Consider the following 27592-nt stretch of genomic DNA (forward strand, 5'->3'; position numbering starts at 1 on the left):
GGGCAGTTCAAGACGCTGGACTGTGGGACAGTTCCAGACATTGGCCAGGTGGACAGTTCAGATACTGGCCTGTGGGACACTCCGAGACACTGGCCAATGGGGCATTTTCAGACACTGGCCTGTAGGACATGAACATAGAACATAGAAAATACAGCACCGAACAGGCCCTTCGGCCCACGATGTTGTGCCGAACCTTTGTCCTAGATTAATCATAGATTATCATTGAATTTACAGTGCAGAAGGAGGCCATTCGGCCCTTTGAGTCTGCACCAGCTCTTGGAAAGAGCACCCTACCCAAACTCAACACCTCCACCCAACACCAAGGGCAATTTGGACATTAAGGGCAATTTATCATTGGCCAATTCACCTAACCCGCACATCTTTGGACTGTGGGAGGAAACCGGAGCACCCGGAGGAAACCCACGCAGACACGGGGAGGACGTGCAGACTCCGCACAGACAATGACCCAAGCCGGAATCGAACCTGGGACCATGGAGCTGTGAAGCAATTGTGCTATCCACAATGCTACCGTGCTGCCCTTAAGAACATATAAATCTACACTATATCATTTTCCCGTAATCCATGTACCTATCCAATAGCTGTTTGAAGGTCCCTAATGTTTCCGACTCAACTATTTCCACAGGCAGTGCATTCCATGCCCCCACTACTCTCTGGGTAAAGAACCTACCTCTGATATCCCTCCTATATCTTCCACCTTTCACCTTAAATTTATGTCCCCTTGTAATGGTGTGTTCCACCTGGGGAAAAAGTCTCTGACTGTCTACTCTATCTATTCCCCTGATCATCTTATAAACCTCTATCAAGTCGCCCCTCATCCTTCTCCGCTCTAATGAGAAAAGGCCTAGCACCCTCAACCTTTCCTCGTAAGACCTACTCTCCATTCCAGGCAACATCCTGGTAAATCTTCTTTGCACCTTTTCCAGAGCTTCCACATCCTACAGTCACAGACACTGGTCAGAGGGACAGTTATAGACCCTGGCCAGTGGAACAGTCCCAGACATTGGCCAGTAGGACAGTCCCAGACACTGGCTGGGACAGTTCCAGACCCTGGCCAGTGGGACAGTTCCCAACACTTGCCTGTGGGACTGTCCCAGACACTGGCCTGTGGGATAGTCCCAGACACTGGCCAGTGGGACAGTTCCAGATACTGGCCTGTGGGACTGTCGTAGACACTGGCCAGTGGGAGTTCCAGACACATGCCTGTGGGACAGTCCCAGACACTGGCCAGTGGGAAAGTTCCAGATCCTGGCCAGTGGGACTATCCCAGATACTGGCCTGTGGGACTGTCGTAGACACTGGCCCGTGGGACTGTTCCAGACACTGGCCTGTGGGACAGTTCCAGACCCTGGCCAGTGGGACTGTCCCAGATACTGGCCAGTGGGACAGTTCCAGGCACTGGCCAGTGGGACAGTTCCAGACACTGGCCAGTGGGACAGTTCCATACACTGGCCTGTGGGACAGTCCTAGACAGTGGCCAGTGGGACAGTCCCAAACCCTGGCCTGTGAGACAGTCCCAGACACCGGCCAGTGGGACAGTTCCAGGCAACGGCCAGTGGAACATTTCCAGACACTGGCCAGTGAGACAGTCCCAGACACCGGCCAGTGGGACAGTTCAGGGCAACGGCCAGTGGAACAGTCCCAGACACTGGCCTGTGAGACAGTCCCAGACATCGGCCAGTGGGACAGTTCCAGGCAACGGCCAGTGGGACAGTCCCAGGCACTGGCCAGTGGGACAGTTCCAGACACTGGCCTGTGGAACAGTTCCAGACACTGGCCTGTGGGACAGTTCCAGACACTGACCTGTGGGACAGTCTCAGGCACTGGCCAGTGGGACAGTCCCAGACACGTAGCTGTAGGGCTGTTCCAGAAACTGGCCAGTGGGACAGTTCAAGACATTGGTCAGTGGGACAGTTCCAGACCCTGGCCAGTGGGACAGTTCCCAACACTTGCCTGTGGGATTGTCCCATACACTGGCCAGTTGGACGATTCCAGACCCTGGCCAGTGAGACAGTCCCAGACACTGGCCTGTAGGACTGTCCCAGACACTGGCCTGTGGGATAGTCCCAGACACTGGCCAGTGGGACAGTTCCAGATACTGGCCTGTGGGACTGTCGTAGACACTGGCCAGTGGGAGTTCCAGACACATGCCTGTGGGACAGTCCCAGACACTGGCCAGTGGGAAAGTTCCAGATCCTGGCCAGTGGGACTATCCCAGATACTGGCCTGTGGGACTGTCGTAGACACTGGCCCGTGGGACTGTTCCAGACACTGGCCTGTGGGACAGTTCCAGACCCTGGCCAGTGGACCTGTCCCAGATACTGGCCAGTGGGACAGTTCCAGACACTGGCCAGTGGGACAGTTCCATACACTGGCCTGTGGGACAGTCCCAAACACTGGCCAGTGGGACAGTCCCAAACCCTGGCCTGTGAGACAGTCCCAGACACCGGCCAGTGGGACAGTTCCAGGCAACGGCCACTGGAACATTTCCAGACACTGGCCAGTGAGACAGTCCCAGACACCGGCCAGTGGGACAGTTCAGGGCAACGGCCAGTGGAACAGTCCCAGACACTGGCCTGTGAGACAGTCCCAGACATCGGCCAGTGGGACAGTTCCAGGCAACGGCCAGTGGGACAGTCCCAGACACTGGCCAGTGGGACAGTTCCAGACACTGGCCTGTGGAACAGTTCCAGACACTGGCCTGTGGGACAGTTCCAGACACTGACCTGTGGGACAGTCTCAGGCACTGGCCAGTGGGACAGTCCCAGACACGTAGCTGTAGGACTGTTCCAGAAACTGGCCAGTGGGACAGTTCAAGACATTGGTCAGTGGGACAGTTCCAGACACTGGCCAGTGGGACAGTTCCAGACACTGGCCAGTGGGACAGTTCCGGACACTGGCCAGTGGGACAGTTCCAGACACTAGCCAGTGGCACAGTCCCAGACACTGGGCAGTGGGACAGTCCCAGACCCCGGCCAGTGGGACAGTTCCAGACACGGGCCTGAGGGACAGTCCCAGTCACTGGCCTGTGGCACAGTCGCAGACACTGGCCAGTGGGACAGTTCCAGACAACGGCCAGTGGGACAGTTCCAGACACTGGCCTGTGGGACAGTCCCAGACACTGGTCAGAGGGACAGTTATAGACCCTGGCCAGTGGAACAGTCCCAGACATTGGCCAGTAGGACAGTCCCAGACACTGGCTGGGACAGTACCAGACCCTGGCCAGTGGGACAGTTCCCAACACTTGCCTGTGGGATTGTCCCAGACCCCGGCCAGTTGGACGATTCCAGACCCTGGCCAGTGAGACAGTCCCAGACACTGGCCTGTAGGATAGTCCCAGACACTGGCCAGTGGGACAGTTCCAGATACTGGCCTGTGGGACTGTCGTAGACACTGGCCAGTGGGAGTTCCAGACACATGCCTGTGGGACAGTCCCAGACACTGGCCAGTGGGAAAGTTCCAGATCCTGGCCAGTGGGACTATCCCAGATACTGGCCTGTGGGACTGTCGTAGACACTGGCCCGTGGGACTGTTCCAGACACTGGCCTGTGGGACAGTTCCAGACCCTGGCCAGTGGGACTGTCCCAGACACTGGCCAGTGGGACAGTTCCAGACACTGGCCAGTGGGACAGTTCCAGACACTGGCCAGTGGGACAGTTCCATACACTGGCCTGTGGGACAGTCCCAAACACTGGCCAGTGGGACAGTTCCAGACACTGGCCAGTGGGACTGTCGCAGACACTGGCCAGTGGGACAGTCCCAAACCCTGGCCTGTGAGGCAGTCCCAGACACCGGCCTGTGAGGCAGTCCCAGACACCGGCCAGTGGGACAGTTCCAGGCAACGGCCAGTGGAACATTTCCAGACACTGGCCAGTGAGACAGTCCCAGACACCGGCCAGTGGGACAGTTCAGGGCAACGGCCAGTAGAACAGTTCCAGACACTGGCCAGTGAGACAGTTCCAGACACTGGCCTGTGAGACAGTCCCAGACATCGGACAGTGGGACAGTCCCAGACACTGGCCAGTGGGACAGTTCCAGACACTGGCCTGTGGAACAGTTCCAGACACTGGCCTGTGGGACAGTTCCAGACACTGACCTGTGGGACAGTCTCAGGCACTGGCCAGTGGGACAGTCCCAGACACGTAGCTGTAGGACTGTTCCAGAAACTGGCCAGTGGGACAGTTCAAGACATTGGTCAGTGGGACAGTTCCAGACACTGGCCAGTGGGACAGTTCCAGACACTGGCCAGTGGGACAGTTCCAGACACTGGCCAGTGGGACAGTTCCAGACACTAGCCAGTGGCACAGTCCCAGACACTGGGCAGTGGGACAGTCCCAGACCCCGGCCAGTGGGACAGTTCCAGACACGGGCCTGAGGGACAGTCCCAGTCACTGGCCTGTGGCACAGTCCCAGACACTGGCCAGTGGGACAGTTCCAGACAACGGCCAGTGGGAGAGTTCCAGACACTGGCCTGTGGGACAGTCCCAGACACTTAGCTGTGGGACAGTTCCAGACACTGGCCAGTGGGACAGTTCCAGATACTGGCCAATGGGACAGTTCCAGACACTGGCCAGTGGGACAGGCCCAGACACTGGGCAGTGGGACAGTTCCAGGCACTGGCCTATGGGACAGTCTCGGGCACTGGCCAGTGGGACAGTCCCAGGCACTTAGCTGTGGGACAGTTCCAGACACTGGCCAGTGGGACAGTTCAAGACATTGGCCAGTGGGACAGTTCCAGACACCGGCCAGTGGGACAGTCCCAGACAATTGCCAGTGGGACAGTTCCAGGCACTGGCCGGTGGGATAGTTCCAGACACTGGCCAGTGGGACAGTTCCAGACACTGGCCAGTGGGACAGTTCCAGACACTGGCCAGTGGGACAGTTCCAGACTCTGACCTGTGGGACAGTCACAGACACCGGCCAGGGGGACAATCCCAGACACTGGCCAGTGGGACAGTTCCAGACACTGGCCAGTGGGACAGTTCCAGCCACTGGCTAGTGGGACAGTTCCAGACACTGGCCAGAGGGACAGTTCCAGACACTGGCCAGTGGGACAGTTCCCAACACTGGCCAGTGGGACAGTTCCAGACACTGGCCAGTGGGACAGTTCAAGATCCTGGCCAGTGGGACATTCCCAGACATTGGTGAGTGGGACAGTCCCAAACCCTGGCCAGTGGGACAGTTGCAGACACTGGCCTGTGGGACAGTTCCAGACACTGGCCAGTGGGACAGTTCCAGACACTGGCCAGTGGGACATTTCCAGACACTGGCCGGTGGGATAGTTCCAGACACTGGCCAGTGGGACAGTTCCAGACACTGGTCTGTGGGACAGTTCCAGACCCTGGCCAGTGGGACAGCTCCAGACACTGGCCTGTGGGACAGTCCCAGACATCGGCCAGTGGGACAGTTCCAGACACTGGCCTGTGGGACAGTTCCAGACACTGGCCAGTGGCACAGTTCCAGACACTGGCCTGTGGGACAGTCACAGACACCGGCCAGTGGGACAGTCCCAGACACTGGCCAGTGGGACAGTCCCAGACACTTAGCTGTGGGACAGTTCCAGACACTGGCCAGTGGGACAGTTCAAGACACTGGCCAGTGGGACAGTTCCATACACTGGCCAGTGGGACAGTCCCAGACACTGGCCGTGGGACAGTTCCAGACACTGGCCAGTGGGACAGTTCCAGACACTGGCCAGTGGGACAGTTCCAGACACTGGCCAGTGGGACAGTTCCAGACACTGGCCAGTGGGACAGTTCCCAACACTGGCCAGTGGGACAGTTCCAGACACTGGCCAGTGGGACAGTTCCAGACACTGGCCAGTGGGACAGTTCCAGACACTGGCCAGTGGGACAGTTCCAGACACTGGCCAGTGGGACAGTTCCCAACACTGGCCAGTGGGACAGTACCTGACACTGGCCTGTGGGACAGTTCCAGACACTGGCCGGTGGGATAGTTCCAGACACTGGCCAGTGGGACAGTTCATGATGCTGGCCAGTGGGACATTCCCAGACACTGGCCTGTGGGGCAGTTTGAGTCTCTGCCCAGTGGGAGTCCCAAACACTGGCCAGTGGGCCAGTTCCAGACATTGGCCAGTGGGTGTCCCAGACACTGGCCTGTGGACACTGGTCTGAACACCGGCCTGTGGCACAGTCCCAGACACTGCACTATGGGGCAGTTTGAGACTGGCCAGTGGGACGGACAGTCCTGGACACTGGTTCCTGGGACAGTCCTGGAGAATGGCCTTTGGGACAGTCCTGGACATTGGTCTGTGTGACAGTCCTAGGCGCTGGCCTGTGGGACAATTTGGGACACTGGCCAGGTGGACAGTCTAGGACACTGGCTAGTGGGACAGTCTAGGACACTGGCCAGGGGGACAGTCTAGGACACTGGCCAGTGGGACAGTCCCAGACACTGTCCAGTGGGACAGTCCCAGACACTTAGCTGTGGGACAGTTCCAGACACTGGCCAGTGGGACAGTTCAAGACATTAGCCAGTGGGACAGTTCCATACACTGGCCAGTGGGACAGTCCCAGACACTGGCCGTGGGACAGTTCCAGACACTGGCCAGTGGGACAGTTCCAGACACTGGCCAGTGGGACAGTTCCAGACACTGGCCAGTGGGACAGTTCCAGACACTGGCCAGTGGGACAGTTCCCAACACTGGCCAGTGGGACAGTTCCAGACACTGGCCAGTGGGACAGTTCCAGACACTGGCCAGTGGGACAGTTCCAGACACTGGCCAGTGGGACAGTTCCAGACACTGGCCAGTGGGACAGTTCCCAACACTGGCCAGTGGGACAGTACCTGACACTGGCCTGTGGGACAGTTCCAGACACTGGCCGGTGGGATAGTTCCAGACACTGGCCAGTGGGACAGTTCATGATGCTGGCCAGTGGGACATTCCCAGACATTGGTGAGTGGGACAGTCCCAGACACTGGCCTGTGGGGCAGTTTGAGTCTCTGCCCAGTGGGAGTCCCAAACACTGGCCAGTGCGCCAGTTCCAGACATTGGCCAGTGGGTGTCCCAGACACTGGCCTGTGGACACTGGTCTGAACACCGGCCTGTGGCACAGTCCCAGACACTGCACTATGGGGCAGTTTGAGACTGGCCAGTGGGACGGACAGTCCTGGACACTGGTTCCTGGGACAGTCCTGGAGAATGGCCTTTGGGACAGTCCTGGACATTGGTCTGTGTGACAGTCCTAGGCGCTGGCCTGTGGGACAGTTCCAGACACTGGCCAGTGAGATAGTCCCAGACACTGGCCAGTGGGACAATTTGGGACACTGGCCAGGTGGACAGTCTAGGACACTGGCTAGTGGGACAGTCTAGGACACTGGCCAGGGGGACAGTCTAGGACACTGGCCAGTGGGACAGTCCCAGACACTGGCCAGTGGGATAAATTGGGACATGGGCCACGGGGACAGTCTAGGACTGGCCAGTGGGACAGTCCCAGACATTGGCCAGTGTGATAATTTGGGACACTGGCCAGTGAGACATTGGCCAACAGGACAGTCCCAGATATTGATCTCTGGGACAGTCCATTTTTCTGAAAGAGCAAAGAACATTTCACCCCCAGAAAGGGGTCGGAGGAAGCCTTTGGTATGGGCAGTGAGCTCCGTAGAGCAGGATGAATTGAAGAGTCAGAGAGAGAAATCGAGAGAGAGTGAGAGAGGTAGTTAGAGAGTCAAAGAGCGAGAGAGACAGAGGAACTCAGAGAGAGAGAGTCAGGGTGAGGGTGAAAGCCAGGCAGAGAATAAGAGGGAGAGATAGGGAGTCAGAGAGACAGTGACACAGGGAGACAGTGACAGAGAGAGATCCAGAAAGTGAGACAGAGTGAGGTAGCCAGAGAAAGAGAGAGATAGATAGGCAGAGAGATAGAGAGAGAGAGGGTGATAGACACAGAGAGAGACAGACAGAGGCACAGAGAGTGAGAGAGACCATGACCATGGAATTTATTCACCCAGAAAGTGGCTGGCCTGTGGAATTCGTTACCACAGGAAGTAGTTGAGGCCAAAACATTACATGTTTTCAAGAAGTAGATATAGCACTGAGGGCGAAGGGGATCAAATGATATGGGGGGGGGGGGGGGGGAGTGGGATTGGACTATTGAGTTGGATGAACAGCCATGATCATAATGAATGGCTGAGCAGGCTCGAAGGGCCAAATGGCCCCTCCTGTTCCTATTTTCCATGTTTCAATGGTTCTACAACAGAGAGAGACAGACAGAGACAGAAAGACAGAGAGAGGCAGAGAGACAGGCAGAGACACAGACAGATAACAGACTGACAGAAACAGACAGGCAGACAGAGAACTATCTCTTCAGTAATGGGTTTGCTTGAAAGCAGGAATCTCCCTGAACCCAATTCTTTGTGCTAAATTTACAATGCACTGATACATGCACATTGCTCCACGCAGACGGGTACCAACATGGGGCAGCACGGTAGCCTTGTGGATAGCACAATTGCTTCACAGCTCCAGGGTCCCAGGTTCGATTCCGGCTTGGGACACTGTCTGTGCGGAGTCTGCACATCCTCCCCGTGTGTGCGTGGGTTTCCTCCGGGTGCTCCGGTTTCCTCCCACAGTCCAAAAGATGTGCAGGTTAGGTGGATTGGCCATGATAAATTGCCCTTAGTGTCCAAAATTGCCCTTAGTGTTGGGTGGGGTTACTGGGTTATGGGGATAGGGGGGTGGGGTTAACCTTGGGTAGGGTGCTCTTTCCAAGAGCCGGTGCAGACTCGATGGGCCGAATGGCCTCCTTCTGCACTGTAAATTCTATGATTCTATGACGCTCCATGTAGATGTTAGTTATACTGCCAACTGGGCCCGGCAGAGCCCAATGATGTGTTGGGTGCTCTGCTACACAGACGAACCAACACGGTTGCGAATGGTATAACTCAGTTTTATTACTAACATTTATTTACAGTGGTAAACCGGTTACTGAGGTTCGATCATAACCCTTGAATCTGTGGACCTAGTCCTAATACTATCTTGGAGTGGCACTCAGCACATGGTGGATGTCTGAGTGGCTTGCTGTGAGCTCTGTGCCCTGAGCTGTCTCCTGCTGGAATGCCCGGGAAGTGTCGTGTTCCGTTTTGTAGTGTGTATGCTCTTGCTTGTGACTGGCTGTGGTGTTGTGTGTGTGTTGATTGGTCCGTTGATCTGTCCATCAGTATGTATGTATGTTTGTACCATGATGTTTACCTGAATATCATGACATCCCCCCTTTTTTACAATAACATGTGCCTATGTGGTTATAAATAGAGATGTGTACTGAGTGCAGCTGGATGTGTGTGTGTGCAATATCTGCAGCACGTACATGGGGCTAAACTATATACAAGGGGCGATGTCGGGTGCGGCATAGCAACGAGGTTGTACCATAAACAAAGAACGGTGAAATGTTGAACGACAAAACAAACTTCTGTAACGACAAGGAAGAACAGAAACATATTAACACAGTGGTATTATGAGTTCAATGTACAAACAGGCTCATAAGTCCAAAGTCCAGTCTAGTAGGTGGGTGATGAATTCGGGTTGACCTCCTCAAGGGTGGGTCAGGATTCACCGGCTGAGGAATGGGCCTGGCCACGGGCAACGACGGAAGGGGCATGGTGGCAGGAAGCTCCATGAAGTCGACATCAGGAACAACAGGAGGGCGTGGTGCCGGTGTAAGTTCCCATAGCGAGCGTGGAAGTAGGCAAAGAGCCCGGCGATTGCGCCTACGAATGGATCCATCAGGCATGGGAACCAGGAACGAGCGGGGAGCCACGCATCGGAGAACTTCGGCAGGTGCTGACCAGCCACCTTCTGGTAGGTGGATGCGATGTCGTCTCCAGGCGCCAGGGCGGGAAGATCAGTTGCCCGTGTGTCATATGCCATCTTCTGGCGAACGCGCTGCTGTTGCATTCTGTGTAGTACCGGAGCATGGTTGGTTGTGGGTACCAGAGTGGATGGCACAGTGGTCCTGAGGGCGCGACCCACCAACAGCTGGGCTGGTGAGAGGCCAGTGGGGCCGAGCGATAGGCCAGCAGGGCGAGACAGAAATCTGATCCGTCAGCAGCAGCCTTGCAGAGGAGCCGCTTGACGATGTGAACGCCCTTCTCCGCCTTTCCATTGGACTGGGGATGCAGAGGGCTGGACGTCACGTGTGTGAAGCCATACGAAGCAGCATAGGACGACCATTCCTGGCTGGCAAAACAGGGCCCATTGTCTGACATGACAGTAATCGGAATGCCGTGGCGAGCGAAGGTGTCTTTGCAGGCCCTTATGACAGCGGATGATATCAAATCGTGCAGGCGTATGACCTCTGGATAGTTTGAAAAGTAATCAATGATGATTACATAGTCCCTGCCGAGCGCGTGAAAAAGGTCCACACCCACCTTCACCCAGGGGGAGGTCACCAGCTCATGGGGCTGAAGCGTCTCAGGAGGTTGCGCCGGTTGAAACCTTTGGCAGGTGGGGCAGTTGAGCACCATATTGGCAATGTCATCACTGATGCCCGGCCAGTATACCGCCTCTCGGGCCCTCCATCTGCACTTCCCGACCCCCAGATGGCCTTCATGTAGTTGGTCGAGGACCAGCTTGTGCATGCTGTGCGGAATCACAACCCGGTCCAACTTTAGGAGGACACCATCAATGACGGCCAAGTCGTCTCGGACATTGTAGAACTACGGGCACTGTCCTTTGAGCCACCCTCCCGTCATGTGGCGCATCACCCGTTGTAGAAGGGGGTCAGCCACAGTCTCCCGGCGAATACGGGCCAGACTGGAGTCGTCAGCTGGCAGATTTGCTGATGTGAAGGCCACCTGCGCCTCGACCTGACAGACGAACCCCTCCGAATTGGGCGGTGTGCTCACTGCTCTAGATAGGGCATCCGCAATGATAAGGTCCTTTCCCGGGGTGTAGACCAGTTGGAAGTCATACCTCCTGAATTTAAGTAGGATGCGCTGGAGGCGAGGGGGTCATCTTGTTCAATTCCTTGTGTCTGATGCTGACCAGGGGGCGATGGTCAGTCTCAACGGTAAACTGGGGGAGACCATACACGTAGTCATGGAACTTGTCTATTCCGGTCAGCAAACTCAGGCACTCCTTTTCGATCTGCGAGTAGCGCTGTTCTGTGGGGGTCATGGCCCGCGAGGCATAGGCGACCGGGGCCCATGACGCAGTGTCATCCCGCTGTCGGAGTACCGCCCCAATGTCGGACTGGCTGGCATCAGTCGAAATTTTAGTGTCACGTGCTGTGTCGGAAAACGCCAATACTGGGGCTGTGGTGAGCTTAATTTTGAGCTCCTCCCATTTCTTCTGTTGTGTGGGCAGCCACTGGAACTCAGCGGACTTCTTGACTAGGTGGCGCCGAGCCGTCGTGTGGGAGGCAAGGTTGGGAATGAACTTCCCCAGGAAGTGGACCATGCCTAGGAAGCGTAGCACTGCTTTCTTGTCTGCCGGCTGCGGCATGGCTGTAATGGCGCTCACCTTGTCTGCATCCGGACGGACCCCTGACCGGGATATGTGGTCCCCCAGAAACTTCAGCTCGGTTTGGCCGAAAGAACACTTGGCTCGCTTGAGGCGCAGGCCGTTTTCACGTATGCGCACAAAGACGCGCTGGAGACGATAGATGTGCTCCTGTGGTGTGGTGGAACAGATGATGACGTCGTCAACGTAGACGCGCACCCCTTCGATGCCCTCCATCATCTGCTCCATGATCCTGTGAAAGACCTCGGATGCCGAGATGATGCCAAATGGCATTCTGTTATAGCAGAACCTGCCGAAAGGGGTGTTGAAGGTGCACAGCTTTCGGCTGGACTGATCCAGTTGGATCTGCCAAAAACCCTTCGAGGCATCCAGTTTTGTGAAGATTTTAGCCCGGGCCATCTCACTCGTGATCTCTTCCCGTTTGGGTATGGGGTAGTATTCCCTCATTATGTTGTTGTTGAGGTCTTTTGGATCAATGCAGATCCGGAACTCGCCGGAGGGCTTCTTAACACACACCATGGAGCTGACCCACAGCGTGGGCTCCGTGACCCGGGACAGCACCCCTTGGTCCTGGAGATCCTGCAGCTGCTGCTTGAGGCGGTCTTTGAGTGGCGCTGGGACCCTGCGAGGTGCGTGAATGGCCGGGGTGGCGTCTGGTTTGAGCCGTATTCTGTAGGTGTAGGGCAGTGTTCCTATGCCCTCGAAAACCTCCTGGTTGTGGGCGAGGAGCGGTTGGAGCTGTGCCCTGAATTTTGCATCCGCGAAGTCAGATGTGCCTTCTGGAGACAGAGTGTGGTCTCGTTGCACGAGGTGGAGAACCTTGCATGCCTGTGCGCCTAGCAGGGAGTCCTTTGATGATCCGACTATTTCGAATGAGAGTGTGGCCGTGTGTGTGTTGTGTGTCACCTGGAGCTGGCAGGATCCCATAGCCGGGATAACGTTCCCATTGTAGTCTATCATCTTGCAACGGGATGGCCGAATTGGTGGTCTGACCTTCATGGCGTAGAAAGCTGACCATGCTATGAGGTTGGCGGAGGCGCCAGTGTCCAGACGGAATGTTATCGGTGATCGGTTGACCGTTAGGGTGGCACACCATTCATCACCCGGATTGACAGTGTTCACTTGCAACGGCTGGTGGGTCCTGGCTGGAGACATCCGGTTCCCATCAATGACCGCAACACGGAAGGCGTCCCGGTCGTCTGTGTCACTGGTCTGGATATTGTCTGGGCACGACTCGTAGTAAGGAGGCTGAATGGTCCGCACGTCCCTGCGAAGTTGTCGAAATTGGGAAACATTGGCCGGTTGAGCTGCTCGACAGCAGGCAGCGTAGTGGCCCATCTTGCCACAGCGGAGGCATTGTCGGTTTCTTGCCGGACATTGCCGCTTTAAATGTGCGGCTCCGCAGTTGCCGCACGTCGTGACGTCATGGCGTTCGTTGCGCCACCGCGCATGCGCAGTTCGGTCTTGTGTCGAGCGCGCCTGCGCATCACGTCCCACTGTGTCAACGTCTTTTTTGGCGCGCACAAACGCAGGAGGCCCCGGAAAGCACGCGAAATGGCCGCCCTCATCCGGGCAGCGGGCCGGGAGGAACTCGGTCGCCTGGACCCGTTCGGCCTCGTAGGACGCCTGCCTCGCCGATCCGGCCGTGTAGGACTCCTGCCGCGCTGATTCGGCCCCTTGAAATTGGGAGTAGCGGCTAGTCGCGATTTCATGCAGGACACAGGCTTCGATTGTGGAGGCTAGGGTGAGGCGTTTAATTTTTAAGAGCTGCTGGCGTAGGGTGCCCGAGGTGACCCCCAAAACAATCTGCTCCCGAATCATTGAATCGGAGGTGGTGTCATAACCGCAGGACTGCGCGAGGATACGGTGGTGCGTAAGGAAGGATTGAAAGGGCTCATCCTTACCCTGCAGGCACTGCTGGAAGAGATACCTCTCGAAACTCTCGTTGACCTCGACGTTGAAGTGTTAGTCGAGTTTGAGAAGGACCGTCTTGTACTTGGTCTTGTCCTCACCTTCCGCGAACACCAGGGAGTTGTAGACATGGATGGCGTGTTGACCTGCCGTGGAGAGGAGGATGGCGATCTTTCTGGTGTCCGAAGCGCTCTCCTTTTCGTTGGCTTCCAGGAAGAGCTGGAAGCGCTGTTTGAACAGCTTCCAATTGACGCCGAGGTTTCCAGCGACTTGTAGCGGCTGCGGCGTGCTGACGATGTCCATGGCGCAGGATGGCAGATTCCGGAGGATTCGTAGGTAGGTCCCACAGTCACTCCTGGTACTATGATGTGTTGGGTACTCTGCTACACAGACGAACCAACACGGTTGCGAATGGTACAACTCAGTTTTATTACTAACATTTATTTACACTGGTAAACTGGTTACTGCGGTTTGATCATAACCCTTGAATCTGTGGACCTATTCCTAATACTATCTTGGAGTGGCACTCAGCACATGGTGGATGTCTGAGTGGCTTGCTGTGAGCTCTGTGCCCTGAGCTGTCTCCTGCTGGAATGCCCGGGAAGTGTCGTGTTCCCTGTTTTGTAGTGTGTATGCTCTTGCCTGTGGTGTTGTGTGTGTGTTGATTGGTCTGTTGATCTGTCCATCAGTATGTATGTATTTTTGTACCATGATGTTTACCTGAATATCATGACACCCAACACCTGCACTTTGAATGATTTTTGAATGGGAGCAGCCCCTTCGTCCATTTGGCGATATTCCAAACTAAGGTTATTAAGTTTCCATGAAGAGTGGACTGCAGTTATACTTCCCTCTCTGGGTATACATAATTGAAGCAAACTCACAGCCTTGTGACAGTGTTGGAAATGTAAAGACAGGTGCTATCCTGTGGAGCTTGTGATCCCAATGTTAAATTTTCACAGTAACTTCATTGCAATATAAGCCTACTTGTGACACTAATAAAGATTATTAAAAAAACACAATCCAAGACAATTGGTGAAGAATGAAATGAGACACTTACTTTTCTTGATGATAGGTTTATTCACAGAATGCTGCATTACATATGCCTGATTCCTACCCAACGGCCCTGTGTCCCAGCAGTCTCTCTTTATAAATGCTCAAGGGTACTTAAACAATACCCCTCACCTGTGTAATGTAATTAACATACCATTAAAACCCACCCCCTCTCCGACTGTGACCTCTGTTGCCAGCTCGGGTATTTATAGAAATGAGTTCATAAATTGGCCAAAAGAGTAAGCAAGGAATTGCTAACGCTGAAATAAGGTAAAAACTAGGAGCAAGAGTAAACCTCGAGCATGCTCTGCCAGTCAGCGCAATCTTCGATCGTTTCTATGATTGTTCTGGGAAAAATGATTCTACTGAGATCATCAGACGTGAATAATTCGACTGACCTTAAAAAACAACTGTTTCAGCCAGAAGACTGAATGACTGGTGGGCTTCCTTTTATTTTGCAGAGAGTTGGATTGAAAGGTGCCTCAGTGAGAGTGAAAGCAAAAGGTTTCCAAACCACACCTCCCTGACGAACGTGTCCATTGGTGAGGAACGTGAGTATTGGCCAGGGGCTTTTACTAGGCACAGGACCCTGATACAAATCCCCAGACAGGACAGAGTTCAAGGACATTACCTGTCAAATGAATGAAATCATAAAAGCACAGTAGCAGCAGTGTGTATTGTCCAAAAGATGCACTGCAGCAACTCGCCGAGGCTCCTTCATCAGCACCTTCCAAACCTATCTCTTCCACCAAAAAGAACAGGGGCAGAGGAGGCATGGAATTGTTGTATATGGGTTAGTTTAGATCCAGAATGATTACTGAGACCTTAGTATGTTCAAGCAACAACTGGTTTTCTTTATACAACTGAACTATGTACAACTATTCATGACAAGATGCTACACTACTGAAGCCATCCACATTCTCCATCTCCTCTCCTATTCACGTGTTCTCTTACATCATCATCCCACACATCAACCCCTCCAATCCTGAATACTATAGTCCCCCTTCCTCCCCAAGTCTTTGTCTATATTTTCCATGGTGGCGCAGTAGTTCACACTGTTGCCTCACAGGGCCAGGGATCCATGTTCAGTCCTGACCTCAGTTGACAGTCTGTGTTTGCACGTTCTCCCCGTGTCTGCGTGGGTTTCCTAAGGATGCTCCGGTTTCCTACCAGAGTCCAAAGATGTACAAGTTAGGTGAATTGGCCTTGATAAAATTACCCCATGGTGTTGAGAGGTTAGTTGGGGTTATGGGGAGAAGGCGGAGGTGTGGGCCTTGGTAGGTTGCTCTGTCAGAGGCTTGGTGCAGACCCGATGGGCTGAATGGCCTCATTCTGCACTGTAGAGATTCCAAGATTCTATCATTTATATTTACACAACCCCATCTTCCCCCAATCTCTGAGATTAAAGATTCAGTTTGTCAGGAGGCTTCACAACTCTTCCTGATAGTGTTCCTGTCAGATTTTCTTGACCTGCCTTCATTGAGAGCTGGAGTCTCTGGTTCTTTATTAATCTCTGACTCAATGTCTGGTTCTTCCAAAAATCTGACTGATTGTCAGTCTCTGAAAATAGAAATAAGATTCTTGCAGTTTCTACCTTCTGAAAAATGTACTGAATAAGATTTCTGCTGATTGTCACCCTTCTGGACTATTTCTCCTTCTTTTCCTTGGTCCAGTTTCTGGAACTGGACTTGATCCGCTTCATTCTCTCTTTACCTTTCTTGATTACTTTCCCCCCTCTCTCTATTTGGTTGGGCAGAGTCATCCCTCTCTTTGTATTTTGCATGCTTCTTGAGTTTGCCCTCTTTCCTTTGTTTGGTTTTTCTGTTCTTTACTTCTGGCGTGACGACTCCCTGCAGCCTCATGTTCTTGAATTCTCGGATTGCCTCGAACTTCTAGTCCTGGAAGTAATTCTTCGGGTGGGATGGGAAGCTGTGTAGAATCTATCTGATCAATACCTTGGTGTCCCCCAGAATCCAGCAGACGAGGGCCGTACTTCTCCAGCCATTGGGATTTTCTATTCCCGCTGGCATGGCACCACTGCCCACGGGCTTCCCAGCAGCAGGGGAGTGGCTTCATTGGGAAATCCCATTGACAAGTGGCGGGAGGAGAGAGCCCCACCGCCAGCGAACAGTGGACTGGAGAACCCAGCCCCTGGTTTATCAATAAGTTCCCCTTCTCTCCACAAAGAAATAGTGGACATTGTTCAGCTTAAGTCCATGTCTGGTTTTTAACTTTGATCGCCCACATCCTCGATGACTATTTTTGGTGGGTAGATAGGTGCAGATGTACTTTCTAGAAGGTTACCACTGTTGAATGAATGTGGCATTCTATCACCAGATTTTTATCTTCCACTTTTGAAGCAATGCTTCAGAATGATGAGTCATCATTCTCCTATTTTCTGGTCTAATTTTTTCACTGTGGCTGGTTTAGCACAGGACTAAATAGCTGGCGTTTAAGGCAGGCCAGCAGCGCGGGATCAATTCAGGTACCAGCCTCCCTGAACAGGCGCCGGAATGTGGCGACTAGGGGCTTTTCACAGTAACTTCATTTGAAGCCTACTTGTGACAATAAGCAATTTTCATTTCATTTCATTTCACTGTGTATTTGTTGTGAGTGAGTGGATGTGCTCCCTCCGGGACATCCTCCTGCCGAATGGCTGGACTATCAATCTCTGTGAAGAGTGTGAAAAATCTGGTGCTGAAGTTGAAATCCAGATCTTTGTTGCAGTTGGATAGACTCAGGGGTTGATTTCTGAAGTCACCCTTGGATGCTTGCTGACTGACTTTAAATGTGGGCGTCGTTGGCTAGGTCAGCATTTATTGCCCATTCCTAATTGCCCTCGAGAAGGTGGTGGTGAGTTGCTGCAGTCCATGTGGTGCAGGTACATCCACAGTGCTGTTAGGGAGGGAGACCCAGTGACAGTGAAGGAATGGCGATATAGATTCAACTTTGCTGATAAGACTGAGGCCTGTCAAAGTTCTTCTATTTAAAAGTGGGAAATCCTGATTCTATAGCAGATTAACTGGGGGCGATTTTGGGCCCTCTCTCTCTCCGTCCATGAGAAAGCCAGCACGGGCTCAAAATGCAGCGAGAATCGAGGAACGTGATTTTCTTTGGCGTGATTGGCTTTTGGAATCTTACCCCCGCGAACGACCAAGGATTTTGTTGTGTTCCTCCAACTAATTTCTGTGGTGGGTCAGCCCCGAAACACTTTGCCAGCCCATGGCATCCTCATCACTGGAGAAGGTGAAATGATAGGGTGGAGGATCTGGTGGAGAACCAAATTATGGATTATTTTCAAGTGCCTATTTATAGTGGTGACCTTTCTTAACTAGCCTACTCACCCATGCCCACTAGGTGCCACAGCTTCATACTCTTCCTCACCCTTACACTGCACCTAGATGTCTGCCCAGGATCGACAGCTGAGGTTGAGGTGGTTTTGCTGCCTTCCACGCCCTGTTACTTGAGATGCATTTGGCGAATATCCCCTAGGTGGCCTGGACCTTGAGGTTCCTGGCGTACTCTCAAGTAGCATAGGTGTTGCAGTGCTGCTGTCCTCGGTGTGCGGCGATGTGAGAGGGGTTTCAGATGAGCTGGACACGCCCGGGGTCCCCTGGGTGGAGGGCACCGGCCGCTTACCCGCCGATCCCCTTCCCTTCAGGTGCCTGGGAGCCCCTGTCCTTCTCCATGGGATAGAAGGGCAGTTGACACTTGTGGATTCCCACCCACGCGTGCACCATGCAGTTGATGTCCTGCACCATGGGGCTCATGCCCTCTGCCCTGGAGGTCATGCCCTCAGTCAAAGATGGATGCTGTCATCCCTTCTTGATGCTCGTGACTCTGCCGTTGTAGCTCCGTCAGCCCAAAGACTGCCGGACACAGGGGCACATCATCAGCCAGGGACTCAGCAGAGTCCTGGGCTTGGACATCCCTCTAAGTGCCGGATCGCTGGGCCATCCCTGCCTCTATCTGCTGTAAATCATCAACTGTGAGGTTGTAACCTGTCAGTAACCCAGAAGCCTGCTTCTTAGTAAATCACACCGAGGTGTGAGTATCTACACTGATGCAACATCAGTCCAGGGTGATGGGCCTTGACTGTAAGCGGGTCAATATACAAGGCAGGAGAGTGATGATAACCCACAGTGAGGTGAGTTCTGGTGCTCATCAGCCTATGCCAAAGTCTGACTCCTGTCTGTCTGCTGCTAGCGTGCAGACACCCATCCTCTGTGCTGGGTCCGCGTTCGGGGGGGGGGGGGGGTCCTCAACCTGGTCCATTGCACACAGGGGGCAGAGGCTTTGGGGGAGGTGATGGGGAGCAAGGGGTTTGGAGGGGTTGGAATAATGTGACAGAGGCATTGCATATATCATGCATAACAAGTTTGTTTGTATTGTGACACCCTCACTGCCGATGGTGCCCCCCCTGCCCCCCCCCCCCCCACCCTGCCCCAGTGCCCACTCAGTGATCCGCAACATTCGTAACCCTACATGCCCTGCCACTACATCTAGGTGCGTCCCCAGGATGCACATCAGAAGTGGAGGCACCTGCTGCCTTCCGCGCCCCGTGTCTGTAGATGCCCCTGGCGGATGTCTTCTGTGGGTCCTGGTGCCGGAGCGGCCTGGCTGAATTGCCGGTAGCACTGGGATCAGCGTGCAACCCTGTTCTGCCCTCTGACCTTGAGACATGGCAGGGGTAGGCAGGGAAGGCTGCAGGCCATATGGGTTCCCGGTTGAATTTTATAAAAGATTTAAGGATAGGCTGGTGTCGTTGAACATAGAACATAGAACAGTACAGCAGAGTACAGGCCCTTCGACCCACGATGTTGTGCCGACCATTTATCCTAATCTAAGGTCAACCTAACCTACACCCCTTCAATTTACTGCTGTCCATGTGCCTGTCCAGGAGTCGCTCAAATGTCCCTAATGACTCTGACTCCACCACCTCTGCTTGCAGTGCATTCCACACACCCACCACTCTCTGTGTAAAGAACCTACCTCTGACATCTCCCCTATACCTTCCTCCAATCACCTTAAAACCATGTCCCCTCGTGACAGCCATTTCTGCCCTGGGGAAAAGTCTCTGGCTATCCACTCTATCCATGCCTCTCATCACCTTGTACATCTCTTTCTTCTTTGCTCCAGTGAGAAAAGCCCGAGCTCCCTAAACCTTTCTTCATAAGACATGCTCTCCAGTCCAGGCAGAATCCTGGTAAATCTCTTCTGTACCCTCTCCAAAGCACCCACATCCTTCCTATAATGAGGCGACCAGAACTGGACACAATATTCCAAGTGAGGTCCAACCAGAGTTTTATAAAACGGCAGCAAAACCTCGCGGCTCTAAAACTCAATCCCCCTGTTAATGAAAGCTAACACACCAAACACCTTCTTAAGAACCCTATCAACCTGGGTGGCAACTTTGAGGGATCTATGTACGTGGACCCCAAGGTTCCTCTGTTCCTCCACACTTCCAAGAATCCTGCCTTTAAACCTGTATTTAGCATTCAAATTCAATATTCCAAAATGAATCACTTCACATTTATCTAGGTTGAACTCCATCTGCCACTTCTCAGCCCAGCTCTGCATCCTGTCAATGTCCTGCTGTAACCTGCAACACCCTCAACACTATCTACAACTCCCCCAACATTTGTGCCATCGGCAAATTTTCTAACCCACCCTTCCACTTCCTCATCCAAGTCATTTATAAAAACCACAAAGAGCAGAGGTCCCAGAACAGATCCCTGCGGGACACCACTGGTCACCATGGTTGATGGTGGAAATGTTCAAGGACATGATGGACAGGGTGGTCTTGGTGCAAACAATGGGGCAGGCCTTGTTGTTGCTTAAGAAGGATAAAGATCCAGCGGAGTATGAGTCGTATAGGCCCATATCTCTGCTCAATGTGGACGGCAAGATATTGACAAAGGTACTGCCGTTAAGGTTGGAGGGTTCCTTCCGAAGGTGATTGGGTAAAATCAGACGGGGTTCGTTAAGGGCAGACAGCTGTCATTGGATGTGAGGAGGCTGCTGAATGTGGTGCTTTCTCTGGCAGAGGGAAGGCACACAGAGGTGGTGGTGGCGTTGTATGCGGAGTGGGCGATTGGTCAGGTGGTGTTGTTTGGTGGTGGTGTTGGGAGAGGTTTGGGATAGGGCCAAGGTTTGTGGCATGGGCGCAGCTGCTGTGTGGCGAGCAAGCGTACGAGTGGTGTGGGTTCAGGGTGTTTTGCATTGCGCCGGGGGGGGGGGGGTAGAAACAGTGTTGCCCTGTGTCCCTCCTTCTGTTTGCGTTAGCTGTGGAGCCCTTGGCTGTTGTGCTGGAGGGCTTGGGGTTGTGGGGGTGGGGTGGTGGGTGGGGGTGGTTAGAGCATGGGATGTCTTTGTGTACGGATGACTTGTGTGTTTCAGGGCCGGGCTCCTCGGTGGAGGATGTGACAGGTATGCTTTGGAGATTTGGGATGTTTTCGGGTTGTGAATTGAATTTGGGGAGGGGTGGGTGCTTTGTGGTCTCCTCTCCGGGTGAGGCAGGGGAACTGCCATTTTGTTTGGCAGCATCTCGTTTGGGTGGCCCGTACTGGGCAGGTCTGCGGTGGTTCGGTTTCGCTGGCTCGGAGTGGGGGGGGGGGGGGGGGGGTCCTCCAGAGGTTCGGCTTCGCTGACTTGGAGTGGGGGGGTCTCCGGAGGTTCAGTTTCGCTGGCTTGGAGTGGGGGGGAGTCTCCGGAGGTTCGTTTTCACTGGTTTGGAGGGGGGGGGGGTCTCCAGAGGTTCGGTTTCGCTGCCTTGGAGTGGGGGGTCTCCGGAGGTTCGGTTTCGCTGGCTTGGAAGGGGGGGGGGTCTCCGGAGGTTCGGTTTCGCTGGCTTGGAGTGGGGGGGGGGGGGGGCTCCAGAGGTTCGGTTTCGCTGGCTTGGAGTGGGGGGGGGGGTCTCTGGAGGTTCAGTTTCGCTGGCTTGGAGTGGAGGGAGGGGGGGTGTGGCAGGTGGGGGGGGGCTGGACCTCCCAAATTTGATGTATTGCTATTGGGTGACGGGTGTGGAGGGATTTCAGAGTGAAGTGGGGAGGAGGAGGCTTTGTGGGTGGGGGTGGGGATGGAGGCGGGCTCGTGTGTGGGGTCAGAGTTGCGGGCGTTGGCAATGGCACTGCTCCCGATGGCCCCAATGAAGTGCTCGGTGGGTCTGGTGGTGATGGCCACGCTGAAGATCTGGAGACAGCGTTTGGGTTTGACTGGGGAAGGTTGGATGGGTTCCAGGTTGGGAAAAGGGGGGATTGGGAGGTGGGATCTATTTCTGAGAGGGCGGTTTGCGAGCTTGGGGTAGATGAGTGGGGGGTTTGGGTTGGAGTGGGGCCGCAACCTTCAGGTATGTGCAGGCGTGGGACTCTGTGGTGAGGGTCTTCCCAGCCTTCCAGGTGTTGGGGGGCTACCCATTGGGGGGGGGGGGTGCGGAGGGAGGTTGTCCCAGCGATTTACGGGATGAATTTGGAGGAGGGTGTGGGATCCATGGAGACAGTTAAGGCAAAGTGGAGGGGAAGCTGGGGGCGGCTCTGGGGGTGGGGAGATTGTGGTGTGAGGTGCTGCAGAGGGTGAATGCCTCGACTTTGTGCGCAAGGCTGGGGCTGACACAGTTGAGGGTGGTGTACAGGGCAAACCTTGCAAAGTCTAGCCGGCTGTTTGAAGGGGTGTCGGGTGTCGGTGAGTGATGTGGGAGGGGGGCCTGCGGACCATGTACATGTGTTTTGGGCCTGCCCAAAACTGGAAAGGTTTTGGAGGGCGGGTTTCAGCACCATTTTGGGGGTTCTGCAAGTGAATGTGGAGCCTGGTCCCCTCGAAGCCATTTTCAGGTTGTTGGACCGGCCCAAGCTGCACGCGGGTGCGGGGGCAGACGTTTTAGCCTTAGCGGGGTGGCGGGGGGAGTAATGGGTTGTACAAGTTGGGGTTTGTTCCTTTGCATTTTGGACAGTTGGCTGCTGAGGGATGGGCGGGGGTCGAGGGGAGGTGGGGGTCGGGGGGGGGGGGGTGCTTAACGTGTTGGGCGGGGTTTGTGTTTGTTGTAAAAATGTTGAAAACGTGGAATAAAAGTACTTTTTAAAAAACCCTGCGTTCTCTAAGGAAAACAGTCGGAACTTCGCCAATCTATCTTCAGAGTTCAGTCTGCCCTCTTTCCTGATGTTTCTTTTACGTTCCTGGGTTAAAGGAACCATTTGGTCAGTGGAGGTTTCCTGAGCCAAGGTTGTCCATCACCTCGCTGTGTTGTCCAGTTGTTTGTGGCTGCCTGAGCCTAATTTAAATATAATTACCTGGTGCTTGGCCAGGGTTGGCGGGAGAGAGAGAGTAATGGGTTCTGCAAGTTGGGGTGCACGCAGGCACCACGGGCTGGGTGACTCCTGTGTAAAACTCTGCGCGAAGCCCAATGGTCCTCTCCTGCTCCCGTCGCAACGAGATCGGCGCTGGCACAAAGCGGTGCGAACATCACACCCGAAATATTTATTACTCGAAAGCTGCAAACTTGACAAAAACTGTTTTGCTTTAAGTTATTTCAATAATCTCTTCAATCCCTTCCCGGAACATTGAGTATTTGCTGACAGATAATTTCTTTGCCGCCTCGCAGTCGCCAGTGTAATGGCATCAACCTCAGGTGTGTGTGTTACTGTGAGAGGTGTGTGTCTGTGTATGTTGGTGTGACGGGGTGTGTGTTGGTGTGAGATGCTGTGTGTGTGTGTGTGATAATGTGAGAGGCTGTGTGTGTGTTGGTGTGACAAGGCGTGTGTGATAATGTGAGAGGCTGTGTGTGTGTTGGTGTGACAAGGCGTGTGTGATAATGTGAGAGGCTGTGTGTATGTTGGCGTGACAGGGCGTGTGTGATAATGTGAGAGGCTGTGTGTGTGTTGGTGTGACAGGGCATGTGTGATAATGTGAGAGGCTGTGTATGTTGGCGTGACGGCGTGTGTGTGTTGGTGTGGCAGGGCATGTGTGAATGTGAGAGGCTGTGTGTTGGTGTGACAGGGCATGTGTGATAATGTGAGAGGCTGTGTGTATGTTGGCGTGACAGGGCGTGTGTGATAATGTGAGAGGCTGTGTGTGTTGGTGTGAAAGGGCGTGTGTGATAATGTGAGAGGCTGTGTGTATGTTGGCGTGACAGGGCGTGTGTGATAATGTGAGAGGCTGTGTGTTGGTGTGACAGGGCATGTGTGATAATGTGAGAGGCTGTGTGTATGTTGGCGTGACAGGGCGTGTGTGATAATGTGAGAGGCTGTGTGTGGGTGTGACGGCGTGTGTGATAATGTGAGAGGCTGTGTGTGTGTTGGTGTGACAGAGGGAGCGATTCTCCAGCCTAGTTACGCTCTCACTCAAGCGAAACGGGGCTGGTGAATAGCAGGAGAGGCAGAAAACGATATCCGCCCCGGGCACCAATCAGTTTGCGATGCATCCAGCCCGCTCCCCTCGGCGAAATCAGGATCTCGCCGTAGCGTGGCGAGAAACCAATTATCACCACTTAAACCCCATTTCCATACAATTAACGAGAGCCACCCCATATCCAATGGCCTATCGGCATTCAGCGGCCTCCCCAGCAAGTGCTTACACTGGCACCGATTGGTACTCTTTTTGAAAACCGTGAACCTGGCGGAAGGGTTTCCGTGGGGAGCTGAGGAGGTGAGCAGCCATCTTTGCTCACAGGCAAAGAGCGCAGGCGCACTGGACTTGCCAGCCCAGTGCTTCGTGGGGGGTGGTGGACCCTCCACAGGGGTGGCCCGCCATGGGAGGGTGGGGGGCAGGCACTGGGGGAGGAACCAGGGTGGCAATCACGCACGGCACCTTCATGCCAACCCATGGATCCCGTTCTGGGGGCAACCCCTTTTCCCTGCCCGTTTGCCCCACCGATCACCCATAACCCCCGCCGACTGCTGAGGCCTCTGGCCGTGTGGCTGAAGGCTATTGCTAGTGGGAATTGGCAATTGTGGTTAAGTGAGCACTTCACACAACCCAAGTGGATTCCCATGGGTGGGTGGATCAGGGAGCATGTGGGAGTCATTGCCCAGCATCCCAATCACACCTTGATGCCTGGACATTGTGCTTGAACCCTGCGGGAGGCAACACCACACACGCAGCATCCGAACCCAGGGGATGGGACACAGCTCCGGGGACATGTCCATGGCCGGAGGGTGGGTGAGCGCCACGGGGAGGGGTCATGTCTGGAGAGAGCGGCCAAGGGTACGGGGGTCGGGCTGCATTGCGGATAAAAGTGACAGAGGCATCATACTGCTTGTGCTCAAAGGTTTTTATTCCGTTTTACAATTCCCCGCCCCCCGATGGTGCTCCCCCTCTCCCACCACCAAACCCCTCACTCCCTACCTACCCCCCCACCCCCTAGCTACATCCCCCCACCCCCTAGCTACATCCCCTCTCCCCCTCCCCCGGTGCCCTCAGTGATGTGCTTGGCCCTCCTAGCTCTACAATTCCGTCTAGATGTGTCCCCGGGATGCATATCTGAGGTGGTGGCAGCCAGCTGCTTACCAATTCCCGTGGCCTTTGATGCGCCTGGTGAGCGTCCACTAGGGGCTCTGAGGCCAGAGGGCCCCAGCTTACTTGTCGGCGTCGCCCTGACCCGTGTGCTGACCCCGAGACGGAGCATCGTCAGTGGGGTGGAACTCGGGGGAGCTGGCGGCCAACATCGCCACTCCATGGGACAGATCGAGGTTGCCACCCAGCGCCCCTCCTGCTTGATGCCCATTGGGTCCTGGGATTCATCGTGGGAAGGAGGGGCAGCTGTTTGAGTCCCGGCTGTCCCTGCATCATCTGGCTCTGCCAGCCCTGTGGTTCCCCATGGTCTGCACCATGGTGTCGATGCCCCTCAGTGTTTGGGACATGCGCTTTTGCGCTTCTGCAATGCCCACCTGCGACTGGGATATGCTCTGCAGTGCCTCGGTCATTTCAATATGAGAGCGGGACATGTCCCACAGAACCTCATCAAGGTCGGCCTGGTACTGGGACTGCGCGACACTTTGTAGACCTTCACTCATGGTGCGTTGTCGTGCACCAGGGTCTCTACTGCGGTCGCCACCCTAGCAGTTTTGGCCTTGGTGCCACGCATCGTCATCGACATCTCCAGCGCCCATGGTGTCTGTGACTCCTCCAAGCGGCCAAGAATCTGCTGGAGTGATGCTGACACCTCCCTCTGAATGTCCCAGCCACTCCTTAACGTCTCCATCAGTTCCGGGATGACCTCTTCCACAGGCTCAGCATCAGGCTGGGACCCAGCTAGCTCCTGGGATCCAGCAGACCTCCGACTGCTGTCTCGCCTGGGGGTTCCTGCCCCCACTTGATGTACATCAGCAGCAGTGTGGTGCTCACCAGATTGTGCCCCAGAAGCCTGTCCACTAACATTTCCCACCGAGGTGCGTGTATCTGCGCTGGTGGAGGGTGGGGATCACAGCTGTGAAGTGACTATAACGGTGGCTTCAGGAGAGCTCTCCTCCGAGGTGGTCTCCTGGGAGGGTGGAGAAGGGGCCACCCAAGATGGGCCGGCGCCGTCGGCTGGAGGACCTGCTGGAGAATTGGCATGTGGTCAGCAGGAGGAATGAGTCAGTCAGTACGGCAATAACAACTGTCCTCCAGGTAGGGCCCGGTGGTTCTCGGGGGGGGGGGGGGGGGGGGGGGGCGTTGTTGGCATAGATTATTGACTTTTTTCCGGCACTGGAGGCCAGTCCTCTTGGTTACACTCCCGGCGCTCACAGCCACCACCACCTCATTCCAGGTAGCACTGGCCGCCCTGTAGTTGACCCTCCGGGACCCTCGGGGTGGTGGTGGGGGGGGGGGGGGGAAAGGACATCCCTCCCGGCCTCCACAGTGTCTAGCAGCCTCCCCAAATCTGCATCCCTGAATCTTGGGGCTGGTCTCCTCGGCGCCAGTGTTGCGAGCTGGCTGGGATTGGCTGAGCAAGTGATGCTTAAGTGCTGCTCACCTTGTTAGCGGAGGGCAGGGGAGCACAGTGCCGACGAATTAGCTGGCGAGCCTTCATTTGCGGCGAGAAGCCTGTGAGGCCTCGTTAAGTGGACCAAATAATGTTGAATAGAGTTGCTGGCCTTGCTGGGTTGAGTGCCGGCAATATCGTGGCCATTCCCGCTCGCTACACTTAGAAATCTTTCTGGAGAATCGCGCCCAGGATGTGTGTGTTAATATGAGAGGGTGTGTGTGTGTTGGTGTAATGGTGTGTGTGCTTTTTTGAGAGGATTTGTGTGTGTTTGTGCGTGTGTGTGTTAATGTGAGAGGTGTATGTGTTGGTGTGACAGGGTGTGTGTTAATGTGAGTGGTGTGTGTTAATGTGAGTGGTGTATGTGTTGGTGTGACAGGGTGTGTGTTAATGTGAGTGGTGTATGTGTTGGTGTGACAGCGTGTGTGTTAATGTGAGTGGTGTATGTTGGTGTGACAGTGTGTGTTAATATGAGAGGTTGTGTGTGTATGTGTGTTAATGTGAGAGGGTGTGTGTGTGTTGGTGTGACTGTGTGTGTTAATGTGAGAGGTGTGTATGTGTGTTAATGTGAGGGTGTGTGTGATAATGTGAGGTGTTGGTGTAACGGTGTGTGTGTATGTTAATGTGAGAGGTTATGTGTGTGCGTGTGTTAATGTGAGATGGTGTGTGTGTTAATCTGAGAGGTGTGTGTGTTGGTGTGACAGAGTGTGTTAATGTGAGTGGTGTGTGTGTTGGTGTGACAGAATGTGTGTTAATGTGAGAGGGTGTGTGTTAATCTGAGAGGTGTGTGTGTGTTGGTGTGACAGACTGTGTTAATGTGAGTGGTGTGTGTTGGTGTGACAGTGTGTGTTAATGTGAGAGGGTGTGTGTTAATCTGAGAGGTGTGTGTGTTGGTGTGACAGAGTGTGTGTTAATGTGAGTGGTGTGTGTGTTGGTGTGACAGAATGTGTGTTAATGTGAGTGGTGTGTGTTGGTGTGACGGAGTGTGTGTTAAAATGAGAGGTGTGTGTATGTGTGTTAATGTGAGAGGTGTGTGTGATAATGTGTGACGGTGTGTGTGTTAATGTGAGTGGGGTGTGTGTGTTGGTGTGACAGAGTGTGTTAATGTGAGAGGGTGTGTGTGATAATGTGAGGTGTTGGTGTAACGGTGTGTATGTTAATGTGAGAGGTTATGTGTGTGA

At 54.4% G+C, this 27592-nt stretch overlaps 1 protein-coding gene across 6 annotated transcripts in view; it reads left to right on the forward strand.

The window, feature by feature from the left end:
• Window positions 1-27592, forward strand: part of rfx4 (regulatory factor X, 4) — a 391138-nt gene that overhangs the window by 12284 nt on the left and 351262 nt on the right. For 4 of the 6 annotated variants that reach the window (XM_072484885.1, XM_072484883.1, XM_072484880.1 and 1 more), the window contains exon 2: window positions 14917-15006. The exons of 1 other annotated variant lie outside the window; for it this stretch is intronic. In XM_072484885.1, coding sequence (XP_072340986.1) covers window positions 14917-15006 — 90 coding nt within the window. The remainder of the gene's footprint in view (window positions 1-14916; window positions 15007-27592) is intronic. One more of the 6 variants, XM_072484881.1, reaches the window with a different exon arrangement.

The sequence above is a fragment of the Scyliorhinus torazame genome, chromosome 19 (genome assembly GCF_047496885.1).
Source record: "Scyliorhinus torazame isolate Kashiwa2021f chromosome 19, sScyTor2.1, whole genome shotgun sequence".
Taxonomy (NCBI): Eukaryota; Metazoa; Chordata; class Chondrichthyes; order Carcharhiniformes; family Scyliorhinidae; genus Scyliorhinus; species Scyliorhinus torazame.